This window comes from Thamnophis elegans, chromosome 2, assembly GCF_009769535.1.
Source record: "Thamnophis elegans isolate rThaEle1 chromosome 2, rThaEle1.pri, whole genome shotgun sequence".
NCBI lineage: Eukaryota > Metazoa > Chordata > Lepidosauria > Squamata > Colubridae > Thamnophis > Thamnophis elegans.
In genome coordinates, this window is record NC_045542.1 from 64,782,078 (window position 1) to 64,805,244 (window position 23,167).

At 42.8% G+C, this 23,167-nt stretch overlaps 1 protein-coding gene across 2 annotated transcripts in view; it reads left to right on the plus strand.

Moving 5' to 3' along the window:
* Positions 1-21,791: 21,791 nt before the first annotated feature.
* Positions 21,792-23,167, plus strand: part of NOTCH3 (notch receptor 3) — a 77,945-nt gene continuing 76,569 nt past the window's right edge. Inside the window, exon 1 of one of the 2 annotated variants that reach the window (XM_032238984.1) lies at positions 21,792-22,088. In XM_032238984.1, the coding sequence (XP_032094875.1) occupies positions 21,992-22,088 (97 nt within the window). In that variant the 5' untranslated portion in view covers positions 21,792-21,991. The remainder of the gene's footprint in view (positions 22,089-23,167) is intronic. The other variant, XM_032238985.1, reaches the window with a different exon arrangement.

The following is a 23,167-nucleotide window of genomic DNA, read 5'->3' on the forward strand; positions in this document are numbered from 1 at the left end:
ACCAGACCAAGATAAATCACTTTAGATTTTTTTCCATCTTTAATATAACATATAAGCTGAATGTGCTTCCCCCTCCAGACTGAATTTTTTGGTTAGTACTTGAGGCTGGTTTCTTGTTTTGGTTATTATGTTCTTTTTACGCACGCCACCACCTCCTGTAGCAATGGAGAAAATGTTTCTCTTATGGCACCAGGAGTGCATCTTGCTCAGACAGACTTCTTCCAAGTTTTCCCATAATTGGAGGAAAATATTCACTAGTAATGCTGAGAGTTCAAGTCCACACGTCTTAACATTGCCATGGTGAGAAACACTGCTCTAGAAAATTCATGTTTAAAGTGCACATTTTGTGACACAACCCTACTTTCAATGTTTTAATTTCTTCCTATTAGTGCAGCATGGCCCACTGCAATATCTGATAATCTGACCACATACTGTGAGTCTTGAATAGATAGATAGAATTCCCTTTTTGTTTTCCCAAGTGTTTCTCCCGTATAACCTGTTTTATGCCATGACTGGTGAAAACCAGCTAGTCTTTTCACACTCAATCGGGAAGGTGGGTCCAACTCCCAGGTGATTTTCCAGTTTGCTGGTTAGAACTATGATGCCAGAGTTGGTGTCCTGAATGGGCAAGCAAGAATCTCATCTGTTTGGTTGTTTTATGTAGTTTCCACATTCTGTAAAAGTGTCAAAAGTAATGTTCAGGGAGAAAGAAAAGCAAGAAGACCCAATTATCTCCTTTCATGCAGCCTCTCGGAAGTGAACTCTGAATATGTGCTAAAACCCAATATTTGATTGAAACAGGTAATCATAGATTTAGGCTAACTGTATTGAATCATTTCAAATTTTGTTTTCATTAAAATCTTCACATGCAAGATGGTATAGTTGTGCAGTAAGTTACACCTTATATTTCCATATTGTTACACCACATGTTTAGTTCTACATTGGCCTTCCTTTCTGTTTTTTCTTAGAACCAAGTGAAGGGAGAGATCCTTGGTAGAAGAGCTAAGAACCCACCAGGTAGATTCTAGGATCTATCAAATGGTTCAGTCAGATTGGTGGCAGCTTACTGTATTGAGTATCCAGGCCTGTGGTGTGCCTAACTTTATAAGAGATAAACCCTCTTACTTCAGAGAGATTCTAATATATGAAGGTATTGAAATAGTTGTTTCCTGGCTTTTACCAGGCTGATAACACTTATCCTGTGGAATGGCTAAAGACACAACATCTTGTAGCTGTGCCCATGGTAGGATCCTAGATCCTCAGCTTGTTCGTCCCTGCATGCTCTGAGTTTGCTTATTTCCTGCTCAGAGGGCAATAAGAAGTACCAATTGGTGGAAACTACAGTTTTGGGGCTTTTTACCTCCCCTTTCAGCCTAGAGAGCAAACCCCCCTTTTTTACATCTTCTGCCATCTGGATACCAGTAGGTAGTCAAGGCTAAAACACAAAGAGCAAAGGTTGACAAGGGGTATAATATTTCAATGAAAAAGATAATCCTGGATCAATTCACACATTGTAATCTGTCAGGTGATTATTGCATTTTGGCTTAAAGAGCAGAGCTGTCCACCTTGGCACCTTTAAGACTTGTGGACTTCAACTCCCAGAATTCCCCACCTAGCATGGCTGGCTGAGGATTTTTGAGAGTTGAAGTCCACAGATCTTATAATTGACAACTTGGCTTAAAGCTTATCATAATATATGAACACGTAATTTATAGAACCATATATTACACAAACCCAGTGAATTCTGATTGGCTGCTATAAAAGTAGCTTAAACCTACAATATGGTTACAGCTACAGAATGGCTCTTTTAGAAAAGATGGACGACTGCAGTGGATTCCATTGGCCAATGATGTGCTTCCCTAAAAAAAAAAAAAAAAAAGGTTTCCAATGCTTAAAATGATGCAGTTCAAGAGTGATCAAGAAGGTGAAAAAATGCTGGGATACCACCAGTTTGGAGGAGCATCGTAAGTCGTTGGGCATAATCAGGAAAGAAAGAATCTTATCTCTCCCCCTGCCCCTCAAGCAGCCTGGGAAAATGGTTCCCCTTTGGCTTACTTCTTCCTTGTAGTTGATACATTCTCCTACAAATGGCCTCTTCCAAGATATAAAAGATTTGGGGGGGGGGGGGAACCACCAGACTTAAATTGTTTCCAAAGAGGACAATCCAAATTGGGAGAAAAGAAACCTGGATTTCCCCCTTTCAATTCTGCCTGCAAATGTCTCCCCCACCCCCGGTGTCTCTACAATTTTGGCACATCTGGATTTGAAAACTCTTTTGTTGCCAATAAACATAGTATTTTATACTCAGTCTATAGATTACATTCTGGCTCCAAATCATGGAAAGGCTGTGGTGAACTGAACCAAGGGATGAATTCCAAGAGCCTTAAGTGGCTATAACTCCAGTTTCTTATCACATCTATCAGAAAGCCTGTTGCCCCTCGGCCTTTTGACATGTTTTAGGTAAGTGATTTTGTCACTCATTTAGGTAGAGTTGAACGTCCTCAGAAGAATGCAGTAATGGTAAAAAAGAGATTTGGACTTTGGCTGGGCCATAAGCCAGCCTAGCTGGGAGGGGAGAGCATTGGAAGTTGAAAGATGCCTCTTTTTCATCCGTGTCTAAATGGGAAACAGCTGCAGCTGTTCCAGCCAAAGAAATTGCAGAACTGGACCATCCCTGGGGAGAGGGTTTTAAAGATAATACCAGGAAAGCGGGCATGAAACTTTGACCAGGGCCTCCAAAACTTTCTTGCTGGCATGTCCTGCCAGAGCAGGCAGCTGGGCAGTCAATTCTCCCTTTTTAATCCCAGTACTTTGACAAAAAAAAAAACCCAAATCCCCATTCTCAAACCTATTTGCAATGACCAAGCCTTGGATAATAACTGATGCAAAAAATACCAAAGGATAAAAGCTTAAATGGAATGCACCCCCCTCCCTGCACTGGATAAACCAACTTTGTAATTAGTGGGCAGGAATTTCATGTCAGAGAAAGTTAACCTTTGGGGCAACTTTGAACCATAGTATATCTACAGGATCAACCAAAAGTCAGGCCCCATAGACTATTATGTACCTTACATTAAATGTTGAAATTAGTTACCATTTTCTTCCGAACAGTCCCTTCCTCATTTGAAAGCTTCAGGAGACTAGAAGGCTATGATTCAAATGAATTTAAAAAAATATACAGAACATTATTTTATGTTCAAAGAGCCCCATAGATGAAAGAGCAGAAAAAAATCATGCTTTAGGATTTATCCTATAGTTGTTTTGCACTTGATCCCTCCGGGCACTAGAAGGCTTATGAATTGTTTATTCAGGGTTGAATAAAGCCCATGGAGAAGTTGGCTAACAGAGGTTAGGACCTTGACAGACTGAAAGAAGCCAGGGGTGAAGATGCCTGTGGGCACACAGGAAAGCTGGCATTGTTGCCTTCAAGATCACTTGGCTGAGCGCATACCACTAGCACCAGTCTGTGCACTTCTACTCTCTCTGTTTTGTGTTTTAAATGTCGTCTGTAGAGTTTTGAATTTACAATCTGCTTTTGGCACAAGGCTGGGATTCCTCAGTATCAGCTTTCCATTAAAACAAAAGTTGCCAGCTTCTGTGATTGAAGCTGAAAGCTAGAAAAAATTTGGGGGGCGGAGTGCGTATGTGACAATGGTGGTGGAGCAGGAGGAAGAATGTTTGCTACAAGTTTAGGAAGCGTCCTCACCTTTGCAGAATGGTGGTAAATTTCCTAAGTCCTCTTAACTTTGCTTCTTTGCTCATAGCCTGTCCCCTCCCTCAGGATGATTACATTTGCCACAATTGCAGAATATGAACCGTTTGTTTGTTTATTTATTAATACTTATACAGCTGCCCATCGAATGTAACATAATGGAATAACAGAATAACAAGAGTTGGAAAGGACCTTGTAAGTCATCTAGTGCAGCCCCCTGTCCAAGCAGGAGACCTTACATTATTTCTGACAGATGGCAGTCTGATCTCTTCTTGAAAGCTTCCAGTGATGAAGCTCCCACAACTTCTGAAGGGAAGCTGTTCCATTGGCTGATTGCTCTGTCAGGAAATTTCTCCTTATTTCCAGGTTTAACTTCTCCTTGATAAGTTACCATCCATTATTCCTTGTCTGGAATGTGCTATAAGCCTGGCAGCTCACAGAATCACAAATAACAATATAAAAAAAGCATACAAACCAGTACAAAAATCCTGGCACCCATCACATTCAACCGCACTGCAGTTCAGCCTTACTCTACTCCAGTGTTTATGGGAGAGGCCAGCTTTTTTAAGGACTTCTGGGAGGCTAGAAGGGTGAAGGCCTGGTTGAGCAGGTTAAAGGATCTCAGGGGAAAGGGTGTTCCATAAGGCAGGAGGTGTTCCTAGATGCCAAAATGACAACATTTTGGGGAGCTGGATTATCCTATCTCAGTCCTGGTTAAACAGGTAAGATGCCTTTCAGGAGAAGTGGCCCCACAACCGTGCCATTCAGGGTTTTCAAAGCACTTCAAATTCTACCTGAAAAGAAAGTGGAAGACAGCAAAGTTCATGCAGCAGCAGGGTAATAGGGTGAATCTTAAAACACCCAGTGCCCATGCATTCTGAACCACTTGTAATTTCTAAGTGGTCTTCAAGGGCAGCCCCATGTAAAGCACATTGCAATAATCCAGCTGTGAAGTGACCAGCGTGAAAGTAACTGTGAGCAGTGCCTTCCTGTCCAGAAATAAGTGCAAATCTGTACAAAGATTTCTGCTGCCGCCACCTCCTCAAACAGGAATTGGGAGTCCAGAAGAACCTATCCATATATTATGCGCATGTTTCTGTCTGTGGGAGTGCTGCCCTGGTCAGAATCAGAGGTAACACATCACCAGGACCAGGAGGATCAAATAACCACTGTATCTTACTAAGTTTGAATTGTTTATTTATTTATTTCATTTCATTTATTTCGTTTGTCAAACATGAACGAGATAACAGGTATAAGTATAAACATGGACATGGAGACAGGAAATGGGAACAAATAAATGGGGACAATAGGACAGGGATGGTAGTCAGTTCCTCTCCATTTTGACTCCTTACATTCTCCAGGCATGTCTAGGGCAGCATTGCTCGGCTGATCAGAGATACAGATGTGAAATTGGTCAGGCCAGGGCTGGCCAAGGATACAAATGTGCAACTGTGCCACCAGATAACCTTCCCTAGCAGTCTCATGTAAAAGTTGAAAAGAATGATTGAGAGATTGGAAGCCTGAAGTATCCCAAACTGCAGAGGCCTAAGGCTTATTAGCCTGTCCTCCCTCACCAACTCTGGACTGGAATTGACCACAGGCTAAGGGGGAGCCAGTGCGTAACAGTGCCCTCCCCAACCTCTGGAGGAAGTCCAGAAGGATATCCTGAACAACAGTACTGAAATCTGCCACCCCTGTCTCAAGTTCTCCATATACCTATATCCACAAGTATGACCAATTTATTTCAGGGCTGCTACCAGGCCCAAAGCCTGTGTAATCCACTTCATCCAGCACCACTGCCATTCTGCCACCCCTAGGCCAGGTCCAAGAAGGGGATTCTCATGCCTTCACCCCCAGACAATGAGCTGTTAATGACTACTTGGACTCAACAGCATGGCACTTGGATCCAACAGCATGGCACTTCCTGGCAGATCTTAATCAACCAGGAAGAGCATAGGTCCAAAATATAGGGGGCAGAACTTGTAACCTTGAGGGCCCTGTCTTCTTCCTTGGGAGTAACTGGTTCAAACTCTTCTCAGATAACTGAGAATTGAACTTGGGCTTTTGGAAACAAACTCAATGTATACATTAGGTCATTCTAGTGTATACCAGATGAAGTTTCTGGCTGGGAGCCTAGTTCAAGCTCAATTTCCTATATGCTGAGACATTTTACCACCACCTCCCTCATCTCAACCAGAAGCATCTTTCTTATCTGAGCTATATATGACAGGCTATGATGTAAGAAAGAACCAAAGATTACTTATCACTAAAACATGCTCTAATTTCCTATGTTACGGCTCAGGAAAGAGCTGCTTTTTACTCAGACTCATGATATCCTAAGAGTGAATGTAGTGTGTCCCAAAATTGCACACTGGACTTCCCTGAACTAACCAACAGCTACAAACATTTGTCCTACAACTGGGCTTCTGATTTACAGTGTAAGATTCTGAAACTTGTTTGAATCTAAGCATCTTTCTTTTGACAAATTAAGCTATGGGTATAACTTTTGATTAAGCAAATTACAGTGTGGCACACCAAAGCCAGATGTGCCTGCAGAACATGGGAAATAAACTCTGAACTAAATTAACTTGGCTGGGATCAGAACATTCACATCCAACAGAGAACAAGTGGGTGCTTGCTTTTGCTATATAAAATGAACCATGGAACTTGTGATTCCTGGGGCATTTATGGATCTGTAACAAATGACCTATTCCCACTGTAACATGTAAAACATTTGCTTGCTCGGCTCATTATAATAGCTGGCTTCAAGAAAAGGAGGAGAGTCTTTACTAACTATTTAACTCAATTCTTCTCCAATAAGTATTAAAAACTAGAATTATTTTCCCCTCCCCTTTTCTTGTTTTTCCCCCTGGTGTGTAACAGATGTCAGCCTGTAGATGGAGCTTGCCTTATTTTTTAACTTCATCTAGGTTTAATGATGCTGGTGATGGAAACCATTTGAGGGGGCAGCATGTTTCCTTTCTCTGCTCTCAAAGATATATTTATGGTGCCTTCTGGCAAACGTGTCCACTCGGGGGTAGGCTATATGTGTAGGATGCATTGTCCCCTTAAAAAAGAAAATATTCAGGGATGACAATGGACAATTGTCATTAATGGAATGAAGGACTGCTCTCTGATCCACCTTCCTTGTAATCCCTTGAGGACCAAGCATTTAAGATGAAGCTGTATCTTGGTGATAGAACAGCTATTCTACTTCTGGAACCTTCAGGTTGAATGATGAAAGTTTGGTGCCTTTCTATGCAAACAAGGCAGAGCTAAATTGACCGATGCTCAGGAGGGCACAAGGCAAGTTCCTGTTTCTTTCTTACGTAATGCAAACAAAAGCCTGTTTAGCTGACAATGTTCATTCTTGCCCAGAGCCTTGGGAAGGAAGATCAAAGCAAAAGGGAGGTTAGTAGGGCCTGCATCATTTACAGGGAGGAAAACCTGTGAAGCAACAAAACCAAAACAAAATTGGGTTGCAAAATAGAGTGGGTTGGCCTTCATTATCTCCAAGTGCCAACGGTGATGTTCAGCTTCCTTCACCGCAATCCTGGAGATGGCTCAGAAGAAATGATAGCGTATCCAGTGGAAAGTGGAGTTAGCAGCTTTTTCAAACTGATTCCCCATTCCTGCACTATTAGTGATGGATGGCATCACTAAAGCATCAGAAAGACAGAAGTAGGTAAACAGGAAAGTAAATTATCTATAGTTTTAATTGCTAAGTAGAGAAGCAGAAGAAGAATCAAGCAGGACCATACCATAGATTGGCAGAGTCTAATGCTGGGAAAAGTGGAAGAAGTGAGAAGACGAGGGTAATCCATAGCAAGATGGTTAGACCCAGCTACAATGAGTCAGACAACATCATCATGAAGACAAATCTATCTATGTGGTCCCTAGAAGTTGAAAATGACTTGAAGATGCATCACCCCTCCCTCCCTCCCTCCTCCTGGATGATCTGAAGGTGTCAATCGTTTTTCCAAGGAAGATACTCCTCTAATGTTGTGAAATCTCCACAACTGCAAGCAACTTAAAAGGCCTAACTTTATAGTCTTCCTGTTTCCAGTTTTGGTTACTTTTGTGTACAGAACTCTTATCTAAGACACTGCACAGTATAGCAATCTGTTCAGTTTCCTCTTGAAATGTAACATTCAAATATGTAATCTGGCTTGTAACTACATCAATAATATGATTGCTGATAACAGCAGGTCTCTTTCTTTGTTTAATTTTCCAAACTTAACTAGATGGCAAATGATTTATTATTAGCTAATGGACACATGGCTGTTTACTTTTTGCTATCAGGCTCATTCACAATAGCATGTTGATACGTGTGTTTGTGTGAGAGAGAGCGAGTGCGCATGCATGGGAAAGTTGCATTGTGTTATATTTCACCCAGAAGGGGTTTAATCTGCAGCATATTCCATGAACTGTCAGCATTTGTGTGCTGCCCTTCCTGCTTTGGGTGAGAGGTTGCTCCGGTTAAAGAGGAACAATTCTTCAAGCAATTGATCTGGTCAGCGATTTTTTTTTGCCTGTTTTTTTTTCTCCATGTAACAGGTGGTCCTCCACTTATGACCACAACTGACCCCAAATTTTCTGTTGCTAAGTGAGACAATCATTAAGAGTGTTTTGCCCCTTTTCATGAACTTTCTTGGCACAGTTGTTAAGCAAATCACTGTGGTTGTTAAACTAGTAACATGGCTGCTAAGTGAATTTAGCCTCCCAATTGATTTTGCTGGTCAGGTCACAAAAGGTGATCACATGATCTCGGGATACTGCAACCGTCATAAGTATGAGTCAGTTGCCAAGCGTCTGAATTTTAATCATGTGATCCTAGGGATGCTGCAATGGTTGTAAGTGTAAAAAAGCAGTCATGTCACTTTTTTCAGGGTCTTAACTTCAAATGGTCATTAAGTGAGGTGTTGTAAGTTGAGGACTTACCTGTAGTTTCTTAATTATGACATCTCTTTAAAAGTTTATGCTTCCATTAATTTCTTTAGGCTCAATTTGCAGAACAGGTAAGATATAGACCGAGTGTCTTATAGATGTGAAGGCAACACAATCTGCACACTAATTAGGAAGTCTGCTGCACCACCTCCTACTCCTTTTCCATATGAGGTGTCAATGGAAGATACCCAGGGAATGAATGGCAAACAGGGGCTGCTTTGATTTCAGGGCCAAACGTGTCCTGATACTTACTGGCTGTATCATGCACACCCCAAGCACAGTGTCTGTTTCATGGTTACATTCCCCCCCCGCCACACACACACACACACACACACACACACACACACACACATTATTTCAAATAGATAGACATAGATATTTAGTCCAAAAAAGAACTTCAAACCTGAGCCTAAAAAAATGATAGAATGTACTGTAGGAAGTTAGCACCCACCCCTCTCCTAGAAGAATGAAATATCCTGGGAAATATTGAAAAGGCAGAATATTATATTTCCCTGGATAAGAAATGGAGAAACATGTTTTCAGGCAGGAAACAGACTCACTCTTAATAGCCCCCACCTTTGTCAAAGGGCCATTAAAAGGCCTGAGCCAGTCTATTCTACATAAGAAAGATCTCCCCCTTCATCTCCAGGATGATGGGATTAAGGCATGATAGTATTATCCCTTGACCCATCTCGCCACAGAGCACCTGGAAAGAAGCAATGCTCAACCAAACTTGGACTCAAAACACAGCCTACAGAGTTGCCCCTGCATCAGAGGTGGGTTCCTACCAGTTCGCACCAGTTCGGTAGAACCGGTTCGTCAAATCTACCGAACCGGTTAGAAGAGGTTCCACCAGAAAGCAGGCCGCACCTACAGAAGAGGTTCCAAAAATTTTTGAAACCCACCACTGACACACACACACACACACACACACACACACACACAGAGAGACAGACAGACAGACAGACTCACACAGAGAGAGAAAGAGAAAGGAAGAAATAAATAAATAAATAAAAAAAGAAAGAAAAAGTGAGAGAGAGATGAAAGAAAAAAAGGAAAAAGGGACAGAGGGACAAAAGGTAGGAGAGAGAGAAAACAGATGGCCGGCAAGCCACTCCCACCAGATCACATGGCCGGCAAGCTACTCCCACAAAGGAGGCCACACCCACAGAGTAGGTTCGAAAATTTTTTGAAACCCACCACTGCCCTGCATGGCCCCATGGGAGTCTGACCACAATCAGAACACAAGCTCAGGTTCAAAGTCCAGAGAAGGGCATAAAACCAGGGACTTTCAGCATCTCTGTCTTTTCTTCTTCACCCAACATCTTGAAGTATGTGATCATCTTTTCTGTTCAGGAACTCAAGCCATGTGATCCTGTCCACCATTAAATCATCTTTCCAAGCAGCGTCCATGTTCCCAGTGTCTTTTCCCCTCTTGGAACTGAACCCAGAAGGACTTTTCTTCCAACAGTACAATTATAAAAAAAAGAAGTACAAGGAACATAACAGATTAAAACAGACATGGAATTGTTCTACTGTTCATCTTGAGGTCATCTTAAAAGCATCGCATTAAGATACTTACAGTTCTGTGGCTATGCTTTATAATTTTCCAATCTACATCTTGTTGATCTTTCAAATTTTCAAATCAACAAATGTTAACAATACAGTATGGTCTCATTGTCAAAGTTGAAATCAGACATTGAATGAAATTTGGAACCTATCCAACCTAAGGTTCTCCAGAGATATTCCTGGACAAACTGCTGTCTCAGTATACTGTTGGTTCTGCAGATAATTTGAGGACAAATTACAGGTAATCCTCTACTTACGAGTATAACGGAGACCAAAAATTATGTTGCTAAGTGAGACAGTTATTAAGTGAATGTTGCCCCATTTTATGACCTTTCCTGCAACAGTTGTTAAGTGAGTCGCTGCAGTTGTAGTAAAGTTAGTAATGTTGGAAGAAAAATCCTGTCTGGTTTCAGAAAGAAATAAAAAAAAAAACAACGGAGGCTGATTTTCAAGGAAAGGTGGTCTCTGTTTATTTGGTTTCTAGAAACTTCAGTGACAGTGTCATGTTTCTGGGGTGGCTGACAAAATGGCTGAGCGAGTAGATGGATTGTTATAGATTCTGGGATTTTGTGATTGAGATGCTCCAGGGGGTTGTACAATTTAGTGAGCTCTGTGTCTTTTACTATTCCAATGGTGCTGGGTTAATCCTATTAGGCCTTAAAGGTCATGTCCTGTCCTGTGCTTAGAACAGTGTTTCTCAACCTTGGCAACTTGAAGATGTCCGGACTTCAACTCCCAGAATTCCCCAGCCAGCTGTCTGGGGAATTCTGGGAATTGAAGTCCTGACATCTTCTAGTTGCCAAGGTTGAGAAACACTGCCTTAGAATTTGGGTGGGGGGATGTAAATTCTTAATCCCATCAGATCCAGCCTGGGAGAATTGGGTTGAAGGCGTTTGTTTATGAATAGATTGGCCCAGTCTTCCTGGATGGATACAAAATCTGCATTTCTAAAGGTTAGCCTCTCCAATTTTCTTAGTTTGAAAGCTGTTTTCCTATGGCCGGAAGACTGGGGCTGCTTTCTGCCTTTGTTAAGATTTTTCTCCATTGAGGAAATATAATATTCTGCCTCTTTAAGAATAAAGAATATTTTAATCTAGAGAAAGGAGGCCTTCCTAGAGGAACATGGGGGTTATTAAGTGAATCTGGCTTCCCTATTGACTTTGTTTGTCAGAAGGTCGTAAAAGTTGATCACATGACCTGGGGGACACTGCGATAGTCATAAATATGAACCGGTTGCTAACCATCTGAATTTTGATCACATGACCAGGGGGCTGCTGCAATGGTCATGTGACAAACGGCCATAAGTCACTTTTTTCAGAGCTGTTGTAACTTTGAATTATCATTAAACAAACTGTTGTAAGTCGAAGACTACCTGTCCTTATTACACAAGCACAAAAAACTGAAACATATTTCCAAAGCAAAGCAGTTAAAATATAACATTTTCCATTATTGTTCATTAGCACAGTTCTTTCTTTCTTTCTTTCTTTCTTTCTTTCTTCCTTTCTTTCTTTCTTTCTTTCTTCTTCTCCTTCTGCCATATCCTATTTTTACCAACATCCGCACGAAAAAGTGCTGTTGAGTTTTGTTAAGTTCTCTCTTATTACTAACATATATGTAAAATTACTTTTTTCTAATGCATTCAATTTTTAAATGTATTACCAGTCTGTATATTTTCGCTTTCATATTTTCAATTAAGCAGAGTGAGGTTGTTTCCCTTTATTCTAAAGACATTCATAAAGAGGCATTTTATTCAGAGAGAATAGCTAGAAGAGAAAGGAGAAGACAAAATAGATCTGCACAAATAAGCTATACAGACTCACAGCAGTATAGAATAAGGAGTTTTGTTTCTTAGCTGCTTTGCTTAGAAACCCCAAACTTGTTGATTGAGATTTCACACAGTGGCGGGGACACTTTCTCCTATAATTCCTTGAATTGCTTATTTGCTTGCTTAATCAGGAATGTTGCGTTGTCCAAAATATTTTCTCAAGGCAATTTATAGTATTTATCACAAAGCTCTTAAAATCAATATATAAAATGTTTTACTGGTAATTAAAAGTACTATATAAAACAATTTAAGTCATATCCTAAGAAACATAGTATAGTACGAGCATAAATTCTAATATATTTCATTAAAATATGGTCAGTTGCAATAACAAAAAGGAATTATAAAAAATCGATTTAAAGGCAAGCAGAAAAATCAAGGAGTGGATTTCCATAAATGTGGGTTACCACTGAGAAAGGCCTATCTCTGAGGTCAAATAGCCTGGATCTTGGGCCTGTGAGTAGACTTTTCATAGAACATTTTAAGGCCCAGGTAGGTTGGTCTGAATGAAGGTGGTTCTTTGAAGAACTTGGCTCTAAATTGTTTATGCCAAGGATTCTCAATTTTTTAAATAATGTGTCATTAAAATGATAATTAAAAGGGTGTGACTCCATCATAAATAAAACTAACTCAATGAATTAGGACTGGACAAGGAATAAATATACTATTATCATATAATTTATTCATTTCTTACTTGATAGTAGACTGATAATCTTTAACTTTTTATAAACCTCCCCCCCCACACACATACATTTCCCCCCACTTTCAAAAGCTAGAAATTTAAAATGGCATAAAAATACCGAGCTTCACAGCTTTAAAAACATATTAAGGCCCCTCTTTAAATTATTTGCTTTAAACTGAGCTTGGTTATGAACTAGAAAAGCAACTGACATAAAATTACAGTTTCCCTGAAAATAAGACCTCCCCAGATAATAAGCCTAATCAGGGCTTTTGAGCACATGCGCTAAAATAAGCCCTCACCTGGAAATATTGTAACATAGCAGCAGCCATGCGGTGACCAAGCTCGCCGCCTCCTGCACCTCAAAAATAATAAGACATCCCCGAAAATAAGGCCAAGTGCTTATTTTTAAAAGAAAATAAGACTTTATTTTCGGGGAAACATGGTAATATAACTTATTCTCAATACTTGGTCCCTGTAAGCATCCAAGTTTCAAACTTGGGTTCCAGATGAGTTGAATGTTGTCCATCAATTTAAGCTGGATGTAACCAGGGTAGGAGTAACTGGAGCAAGGTTCATTCCCTCTGGAGAAAATTGCAGTTGATGTACTAGTCTAAATTGCTTGTCATCATCATTTCCTGAATAACATGGAATCTAGGGACATACTAAATTGCTGTTAGCATTTCAAGGCAATTGTACTTGCACCTCTCCATTCAGTTTTTCCCATAGTAGCTCCATTTTTACTGCATCAGAAGGTTATGTGGCCTCATTCATTCTAGAAACAAGACACCATTTGAATTCCTATGGATTAAATGAATGGGCATCAGAAGTACAGTTTAACAAAGCACCCATCAAGTTTCCTTGATCTGATCAATTTTTAATGTTTTGCCAATAATATGTGTGTTCCACCCACATATTTTGGCAAAAAGGGGGGATTGTAGGAAGTTAGCACTCACCCCTCTCCTAAAAGAATGAAATATTCTAGGAAATACTAAAAAGGCAGAATATTATATTTCTCTGGATGAGAAAATGAGAAACATGTTTTTACGCAGGAAGCAGACTCACTCTTAATAGCCCACACCCTCAATAGCTCAGAGCAGATGTCAGCACTTAAGAGATAAAGAGACAGCTAGGTCTATTCATAAGCAAATGCCCTCACCCAAGATCCAACAAAGGTAGGATTAGCCCTCTACCCAGTGGTGGGTTTCTGCCGGTTCGCACCAGCTCGGGAGAACTGGATGGTGAAATTTACCAATCTGGTGAGAGGAGGTTCGACCGGTGGACCCGGAAGTAACTTCCAGAATGCCTGCCCTGGCCCTGTCGCTCGCTCGTTCACCCCTGCCCGTCCGGAAGCAGCTCCATCGCTCGCTCCCCTCTCCCGTCCGCACTATCCTAGCCCAATTCAGTGTCAAGTCCCATACCTAGGAGTGGAGGTGGTGAATGGAGAAGCATGGAGAGGTCCAGCGGCACAATCCACCAGACAGCAGCGGCAAGCTCAGGAGTTTTCCCCTGGATTCCCCTCTGTCCTGCCTCCTCTGATCTCCCAAAGTTTTTTCCCCAGTGTGTGATAGCTTTCTACTGGATTCCCCTTTGTCTTGCCTTTTTAGATCTCCCAAAGTTCTTTCCCCAGCGTGTGATAGCTTTCTACTGGATTCCCCCCTGTCCTGCCTCCTCTGATCTCCCAAAGTTCTTTCCCCAGCGTGTGATAGCTTTCTACTGGATTCCCCCCTGTCCTGCCTCCTCTGATCTCCCAAAGTTTTTTCCCCAGTGTGTGATAGCTTTCTACTGGATTCCCCTTTGTCCTGCCTTTTCAGATCTCCCATAGTTCTTTCCCCAGTGTGAGATAGCTTTCTACTGGATTCCCCCCTGTCCTGCCTTTTCAGATCTCCCAAAGTTCTTTCCCCAGCGTGTGATAGCTTTCTGCTGGATTCCCCTCTGTCCTGCCTTCTCGGATCTCCCTAATTTCGGCCCTTAATCCTCCAGTTGTTCATTTTTGGATGATTTTCCCCTCTCTTCCCTCCCTTCATAAGAGTCCCCAAAAATTTGCCACATGGCTTGGGGGGTGGGGGTCATGTGACTGAGTGTGCATGAGTGATGTCAAGTTGTCCATATCCACCCGGTCACATAACTGCCAAGCCATGCCCACAAAATAGGCCAACCCACAGAATAGGTTGTAAAAATTTTGAAACCCACCACTGCCTCTACCCATCTAGCAAGGGAACTCATCACATGGCACCTGGAGAGATTATATCACCCAGCAAGATTCAACCAAGCTTGGGATTCAAGACACTACAAAGTAACTCCTGCATGGCCCCATGGGACTCTGACAACCAATCAGAATACATTTCTTACACAGGAACAGGAAGCTCCAAGGTGGGGTCCAAGAGAGGGTATAAATATCTCTCTCTATCCCACCCACGTACTTTTTCTTTTGCCCAGGATCTCAAGCCATGTGGTCCTGTCCACCATTAAACCATCTTTCCAGGCAGCTTCCATGTTTCCAGTGTCTTTTCCCCACTTGGAACTGAACCCAGGTGGATATTTCTTTGAACTCAGATGGACATTTCTTCCAACACATTTACACATCCCTACATACAACATACCTTACTCTCTCTTGGGCCATGCTGACATGACACAGAAAAGAAAATGTACCGGTAGTCTTTGACTTATGACCACAACTGAGCTGCAGATTTATGTTGCCAAGTAAAACATTTGTTAAGACAGCTTTGCCCCATTTTACGATCTTCCTTACAGCCATAGTTGTTAACTGAATCACTGCAGTTGTTATGTTAGTAATACGGTTGTTAAATGAATCTGTCTTCCCCATTGACTTCGCTTCTCAGAAAGTCGCAAAAGGGGATCACATGACCCACAGATGCTGCAACCATCATAAATATGAACCAATTGCCAAGTCCCTGAATTGTGACCACGTGGCCATGGGGCAACTGCAACGGTCATAAATAGTCTTAATTGATTCTTTTCAGTGCCGTTGCAACTTTGAACGGTCACTAAATGAACTGTTGTAAGTCGAGGACTGCTTGTAGCTAATGAAAAACTCGGCAGGTCACATTAATGGCACCACTACTACTCTCATTTCCAAAAGTTTTTTTTCCCTTTTTCAATCTTCTTGGAGGCACATAAACTATCTTGCCAAACCTCTTCCCTTCTTCACCCACTAACCGATTGCAGGATGACTGGTTTCTCACCCTTACTAGAAGTGAGAAAACAATTTGATCCTTCCCCTTACCAGACAAGATAGCTGACAGGGCCCAAACTGTTTCATTTTCAGCTGATGTTTCTTGCTGGCTAGTTGACTGGCTTGTTCACTAGACTACTGGCCAGGCAGAAAGCCCTCTCAAAAGCTCTAGGGCAGGGGCATCAAACTCAAGGCCCAGGGCCAGATCTGGCCCACGGGGTGATTAGATCTGGACCACAGGGCCACCCTGGGAACAGCAAAGGACTGGACCACGGTGCTTCTACCAGTGAAAACAAAGCTCGGGAGGGCCACATGCAACCCCCGAGCTCCGTTTTCATTGGCATAGGTTGCAGGAGGCCATTGTAGCCGAAAACGGAGCTCAGGACCCAGTTTTTGCTGGCAGAGCGCTTGGGCCACCACAGGCACCCCCGACATGAGTGATGTCGAGTTGGCTATGCCCAGCCTGGCCATGCCCAGCCTGCCCCCCTACTCCCCGAGGTCAAACACAACCCTGATGTGGCCCTCAATGAAATTGAGTTTGATACCCCTGCTCTAGAGCTTCATGTTAAAACAGGGGGCAACACAGAATTCCGAAATACATCAAACGCTAAGAATATGCAGCAGTCTTCTGTCATTTTGAGAAAGAAAATGCACAGGAACCCTATTTAAGGATCCAATCTGGGTGGCTCAGTGGGACTAGAGGTTTAGTCTCCTGAGCTTTTGGACTCATGCTGGAGCCCATCTCCAAGGAACTTCTCTTTAGCAGAGTGTGGGCTTTGCCCTATTCGGTGTGTGTATTTATATAGTGCCTGTTGTGTGAAGCTTGTTTTAAGGCCTGAAATGATACACGCTCTGAAACAGATTTAATGGGATCAAAAAAATATCCCCCCAAACCCTTTTTAAAAATTCCCACAAATCTCAGCCTAAGCCCTGAAACCCTCAAATTCCAACTTAGCCAATATTATGTGTGGCCTCAGCCAGGATGCAAAAGATTGATCATTTCTATTTAATAGGGTAATTTTAAGTGGGGCCAGACTGAATGTCCAGAACATGAGGTTTAGATTAGAAATGAGCAGATTTTGCTGGGCATAGGGTAACAAAGCAGCATTAACAAACTAAGGACAGGGGGGACAGTGAAATGTCATTTAATCCAAATTCAGATGAAATAAAAATTAAAATGAATTAAATTCAAACAGAATTAACACTGAATCAGTTAAATAAATGCTGTTTTTTTCTGAAGCTCTGTTTTTTAAATCAGTGGTAAAATTGGATTGATACCACTATGGGTGGGAGTTCTGCAACTTTTCCCCCAAACCCTCATCCTGATTTGTCCATGGGGAAGTGACCTTCAAAACTACCAGAGAGATGCATTGGCTAGAGAGGTTCTTTTTAAGTCTCTCTCTTAAGGATGCTACCTCTCATCATGAATGGGGAGTTAGTTAATCCTGGCAATCAGGCATTTAGGGTTAATTGGCCTTTAAGGTTAATTGGCTGGGTCATTGACTCAGTTTTCCTGTTTGCAGGACAGCCCTCTCCCCCCACCTTCCTGTTAACAAAGCCAAGCCACTAAGTTACAATTCACTAGCAACTTTAAAGGCGCTCAAGGATTTTATCTGAGGCTTCATGAGGCCGCACCTAAACTAATTACCCCCACTGACTTTTTTGTGTTGCAAATGTACGTTTTAAGCATCTGCTGGGGCTCAGAAGCAATACCCACGCATCCTCCTTCAGTCCTGGTCTTGAAAATTAGTCTGATGTAACCAAAACATAACACTACAGTTTTGTAAAAGGGGGCGGGGGGAGAGTTAGTTCTAAGGAGAGGTCCAGTTGGAGCAGGCCTTTGGTTTGGGGTAAAGAAGTTGTGTGATTTGCCTCTCTCCCTCCTCTGAGAGCCTTGGCAAAGGATGAGTGGGAACGCAGCATGCAGAGTGGCAGCCTGAACATTCCTGAAAGTCCCTGGCTTCGGCTCTCTGTTCATGAGGATGGAAGGCAGCCAGGCTGCCAGATGTGAGTTATTTGCCTGTAGCAAGCAGCGGGCCTGGCTCAGACAGGTTCCACCACTTCTACGACTTGAGCACTGATGAGAGCACTTACTCCCTACATTAGCCCTCTGCCACAGGCAATTTCTACAGGCAGACACGTCGGAATAAATAAGGCCAACATGGAAAAAACTATGAGTAAATCTGAGATGTAAAACGTTCAGGAGCCATCTAGGATTCACAGTGGGTTGTGTGAGCGCTCATTCTGAACAAAACTTTTGTAGTGTTGTGTTAACAACTTCCTGAAAAGAGTATTATTAGAGTGAAACACTCTTAGCATGCTTTATGAATCTTGACTGGCTCTGTTAATAGTAGCTGGTTTGCTCCCGTTCAGTTCTCTTCCCTCCATTCCATGGTTCAACATACTCACACTTTAAAACCTACCAAAACATCTTATAAAGTTATGGTTTTTCATATATTCAGGGCAAAAATAAGATAGGAGAGATAGGCAATGTATCCATGGCCCAAAGTCATTGTTTGCTCCCAGGTATAACTGAAAGAATGTATATGTTACCATGAATATGTGAAATCAGGCATTTCACACAACGCCTGGGAAATCTATAGAATGCTAAAAATGGGCGGTCAAAGTATGAAATGCTTAATATTTCACAATTTCCAAGATATTCTATGCAATGCCAAAAGACAAACTGGCAAAGTATAATATACTCCCACTAAAATGCCATTCTAGCCTTCCTTGTTTCAACAAATAAGTCAATACTGGTCTTGGTTGCTTGTATTTTTTTCCAGTAAGACAGTCTTGTACTTTATTTTGCATTTCTTCTTTCATTTTCATGTAGGTCTTTTCAATAAAGATAATAACTCTAACCCTAATCCTTTTCATGACTCTCTTTTCATACTTTGCCCAAATAATTCTTCTCATTCTGTAAGATATTATATACAATGCCCAGGGAAAGTATATGGCATAACTTTTTGTTGTTGCGTGCCAAAAGTGTGAACATGCATGACAGCACCCACGCCCCCTAGCCCCCATAATGCAATGCACACATGACAACCCCATGCTCTGCTCCCCTGCATATGTGCGAGCGACCCCCCCGTGCTCCCCCACTCCCCACACATGATTGTGTGACCCCCTGTTTTGGGCCTAGTAGGCCTCCCTGCAGCCTCCTGGGAACAAAAATAGGTCACCGTGCCCCCCCAAGCTCCCCTCACCCACCCCCACCCATGTGCCCATGTCTCCTGCATGTGTCCTGCCCCCCACACATGCTAGGCAGAGACCTGAAAATCAGCTGGAGGTGCACACATCTGCACAGTGAAGCTGAGCTGGGGTTCTGCGTGCCACCTGTGGCCCACGTGCCATAGGTTTGCCATCACAGGTATATAGCATGTTAAAATAACACAGACATTTCATATTTTGCCTGAAAAGGTCACACACTCTATAGATTTCCTAGGCATTCTATAGAATACCAACATTGCCCGTTAACATATAAACAACATTTTCAATACCTGAAGGATTCTCCAACCAGATGTTCTCCAGATGTGTCAGTTGACATCTTCCTTGTGCTCCCATGCCAGTGTACCAACTTGGATATGTTGTTAATTGCATTATTTATTAATCAAATTTATATAGCTGCCCATCTTGTGAGAAGTCACCCTGAGTGGTGGTATACCTAAAAACAGAGATTTTAAAAATAGAAAAATTAGCATTAAAAAATGAAGATAAAACCAAAAAATATATACAAACCCCAAGCAGAGCGCACCTCATTAGTGGAGTATACGGGCCTCATCTAAACAAGTCTCTGGTTCTCTGGAAACCTCCCCCCACCCAGGCCTGATGGCACAACCAGGTCTTGAGAGATTTTAGTATTAGTAAATATTCGATTTTGGAGACTGTAAACCGAACAGCCAATATTTTACATTTTTTTCAGATTGGAGACTTGTTTGCAATTTTGTGAGCATCTGCAGAACACCTGGCATGAGACAATTGCCTCTTCCCCCAAAGGCAGCCATGGTGGGCATGGACAGCCACAAAATACTCATGCTGTAGTGATCTAGCCCCCACCCTCCGTCCTTCCCTGGATTCTTAAGTGGGATCTTTGTGAAGCTCAAGAAATATGTCATCAGAGACATGCCACTACTTCTTCATTTGAAAGTTTTTTGAGAATTTAGATTTTAGAGTTTAGAATTGAGAGTTAGGGGGACTAGAAACATATCTGAGTTCACACCAGTAACTACAGGCACCATGTTCCTATAACTTGCATTTATGGTAGAAATCTCATTTTCGGAAATTGAATTTATCCATCACTTCATAGAAAAGGAATGATGTCAAGGTCCACTAATGTGGTACATAACCTCTTTGTCATCACTGCATCCTGATCTCTTAGTACTTCCTCTCCCCCACCAATATTATTGCAAAGCCAAGCAAGTATTTATTTCCACTGTCAACATTTGGAAAACCAGGGACAAAGAAGTTAAATAAGTTAAGTGAAACAATTCAGGAACTTAAGGGTGGAGCATGGAGCCAAACCTTCATTTCAAAAGCTAAGAGTCATCTAACTTAATTAAATTAAGCACAAAAGATTATTGAATGGGGTGGAATATATATTTACTGTATTCCTCTGGAGATTGGAATCATTATGCTTCCTCTGCTTCCATATTTGGTTGAGAGGGTTGTTCTCTTGGGTCACTTCCACAAAGTCACTTCACCCACAAATCTAAAAAATATGCTGTACTATGACTTTCCCCTATTCTCATTCTGCTGTTTCCCCATTTCTCAGTGCTGTACTTACTAGGAGTCACCTTTGGGACATCTAGTTAACATATTCTTTACAGGATTGCGTTCCCAGTTCTTTCTTAATTGTCTGTGTGCAGTCCATGCACATTTTAAAAGAAAGCAGCTTCAAGATGGTGCAATTTTCAGGGAGCTGCTAGTAATGCTTGGAGACTAAAGTCTGGTGCTATTTTTCAGTATCTTATAATAAGCCCATCATCCCCATCCATTGTATGGATGGTTGTGGATGTTGACTGAGATGGTAGAACATCTGAGAGGCACTAAACTGGAGGATGGGGGCCTGCTTTGCACTCCAAATGATGGATCCCTTTGACACATTTCAAAGATTAGAAATGAGAAATTTCTGGAAGGTTTTTTTTTAGACTTTCTTTGTGCACCGCACCCCCCTCTTCCTTCCCCCCCTCCCCGTTTGAGCAGCAAGCGCGCCGAGTTTGGGTTATTGGAAGGAGTCAGACGTTGCTGTGTGGGCTGTTCCCTCCACCTTTCAACTGGGGGAAGGATGGAAAGTTTCCCTCTCCTTGGGGATTTTGACGCGGAGGAAAACAGCAACTGTTTTTGGTCACGTTTGGAAGACTTGGTCGGGTCGTGTGTGGGAAAATGCGAGGCAATTTGATGGTTGGAGCGTGCAACCGACGCAAGCCACACAGCGATTTCCCGGCCTTGTTTGTTCTCTCTTCCCCCCCGCCACTTTTTGTGTGTGCCTCAGCCCCCTTCTAGGCGATCCTTTGGACTCCCTCTTCTAGAAACCCCTCAAATCTTACTGATCGCAACCTAACGACCCACCACGGCATCAAGTGGAAAGAACTGAGCGATGAGCCTTCCTGCTCGGATACCCCCCCCCCCTGGAATCCAGATGCCCCTGTGGCTGTGTAAAGGGGAGGGAGCCAGTAGCCCCCTTCCCCCGCATTCCAAAGAGCGGGAAGGAGAGAGGAAGAGCAGCGGTGCCTTGCAAAGCACCACGCTTGTCTTTGACTTTACGCACACTCCTTTCCCCGCGCCTCCCCCCCCCTGCCCGCCCAACAGAGGCGTGGGGTTTAGGGAAAGAAGGGAGCGTGGGAGCCTGAGCCGAGGCAGGCCAGGCGGGCTTGGGTGCGGACCCCGCCCCCGGGCAGCAGGGTCGCTCCTCCCCATTCTAACTTGGAGAAGTTTCCCAGGGTCCGGAGAGCGAGGAGGCGGTGCCGAGCTTTCGCTGCCTTGGTGCCTGGCTCTAGCCTGAGCTTAGCCCCTTCCATGGATCTATAGTGCGGCCAGCAGGAGTTGAAGACCCGACTGGGGGGAATGGGCTCGGCGACCCGGTTCCCAGGCCTTGGGCGGGCATGGCTGCTTGGCGGCTTTCTGGTGGTCGCGTGGTTGGCCCGCCTGGCACTAGGGGCAGGTAAGGAGCCTCGGGGGTGCCGGTTTAGGATCGAGTGCGGGAATCCCCTTCCATCCAGACTTTTAGGATACTTGGGACGAACCCGTTCCGGGTTTTTTTTTCCCTGGGCACGAGATCATGGCCTCTCCGTTTCCTCTTTTCAAACTTCTCAAAAGAACTTGGCTGGGTCGTTTCAGACTCCGTTCTGAAAGTTTCCAGCGTTCTTTCCCAGGATCGAGAGATGCGGGTCCCTGAAGTTATTTTCCTTGTTCTCAGCTAATTCTCTGCCCTCTCTCCCTCCTTCCTCCTCCGCCCCCCGTGAGAAGAAGGGGAGGGAAAAAGTTTGCTGGAGTCCGACCACAAAGAAAATAAACGATCATTGTTTAATTCCAGATTGGGGGAAAGAGGGAGCGGGGGCAGCGATTTAGCTGGACCGGTTTGAGAGGGGGGGGGCGTTATTTCATCGGCACTGATTTGAGCTAAAAGGGAAACAATCTTACACTTTTTATTTACTTAAAGCAAACTTTGCTGCCAGCGCCAGCTTCTCAACTTGGAGCAGCTGGAAAAACTGGAGCGTGGACGTAGGATTTGGCTTCAGTCAGTCCGCGCTGTAGCTAGGCTAGCTTTCTTTTCAAATGAAATCTTATTCCTCAACCACGCCGGGCGGGGGGCGAGATTTGCAGTTTTCTCTAATCTCCCCCTGGAGTTTAGCGGTCTTGTACGCATGTCAGAGGATAGTTCTCTATATTTGCGTTCAGAAAACGGTTAAAGGGGGAATGGGATTTAGAGAACATGCTTGCTGTACAGATAAGTAACTAGAGGCATTAAATGAAGACTGTATTCAGAGTGATACATAGTGTTGCGCAATTGATGCATATTAGTAGGCCCGTGTAGATATATGATACCCACACATTTGTCTGGAAGGGGGAAAAGTGTATTAGCCTGAATGGCAGTGTTCACACGATACATTTGACTGGATCAGCTAAAGAATTAGCAAGTGAAATAACACGACATATTGAACTTGATTAGCATTAAGTTTAATTTTTCATTACTTGGCATATTGCGTAACCTAACCCATTTGATTAACATGTGTTTCAATA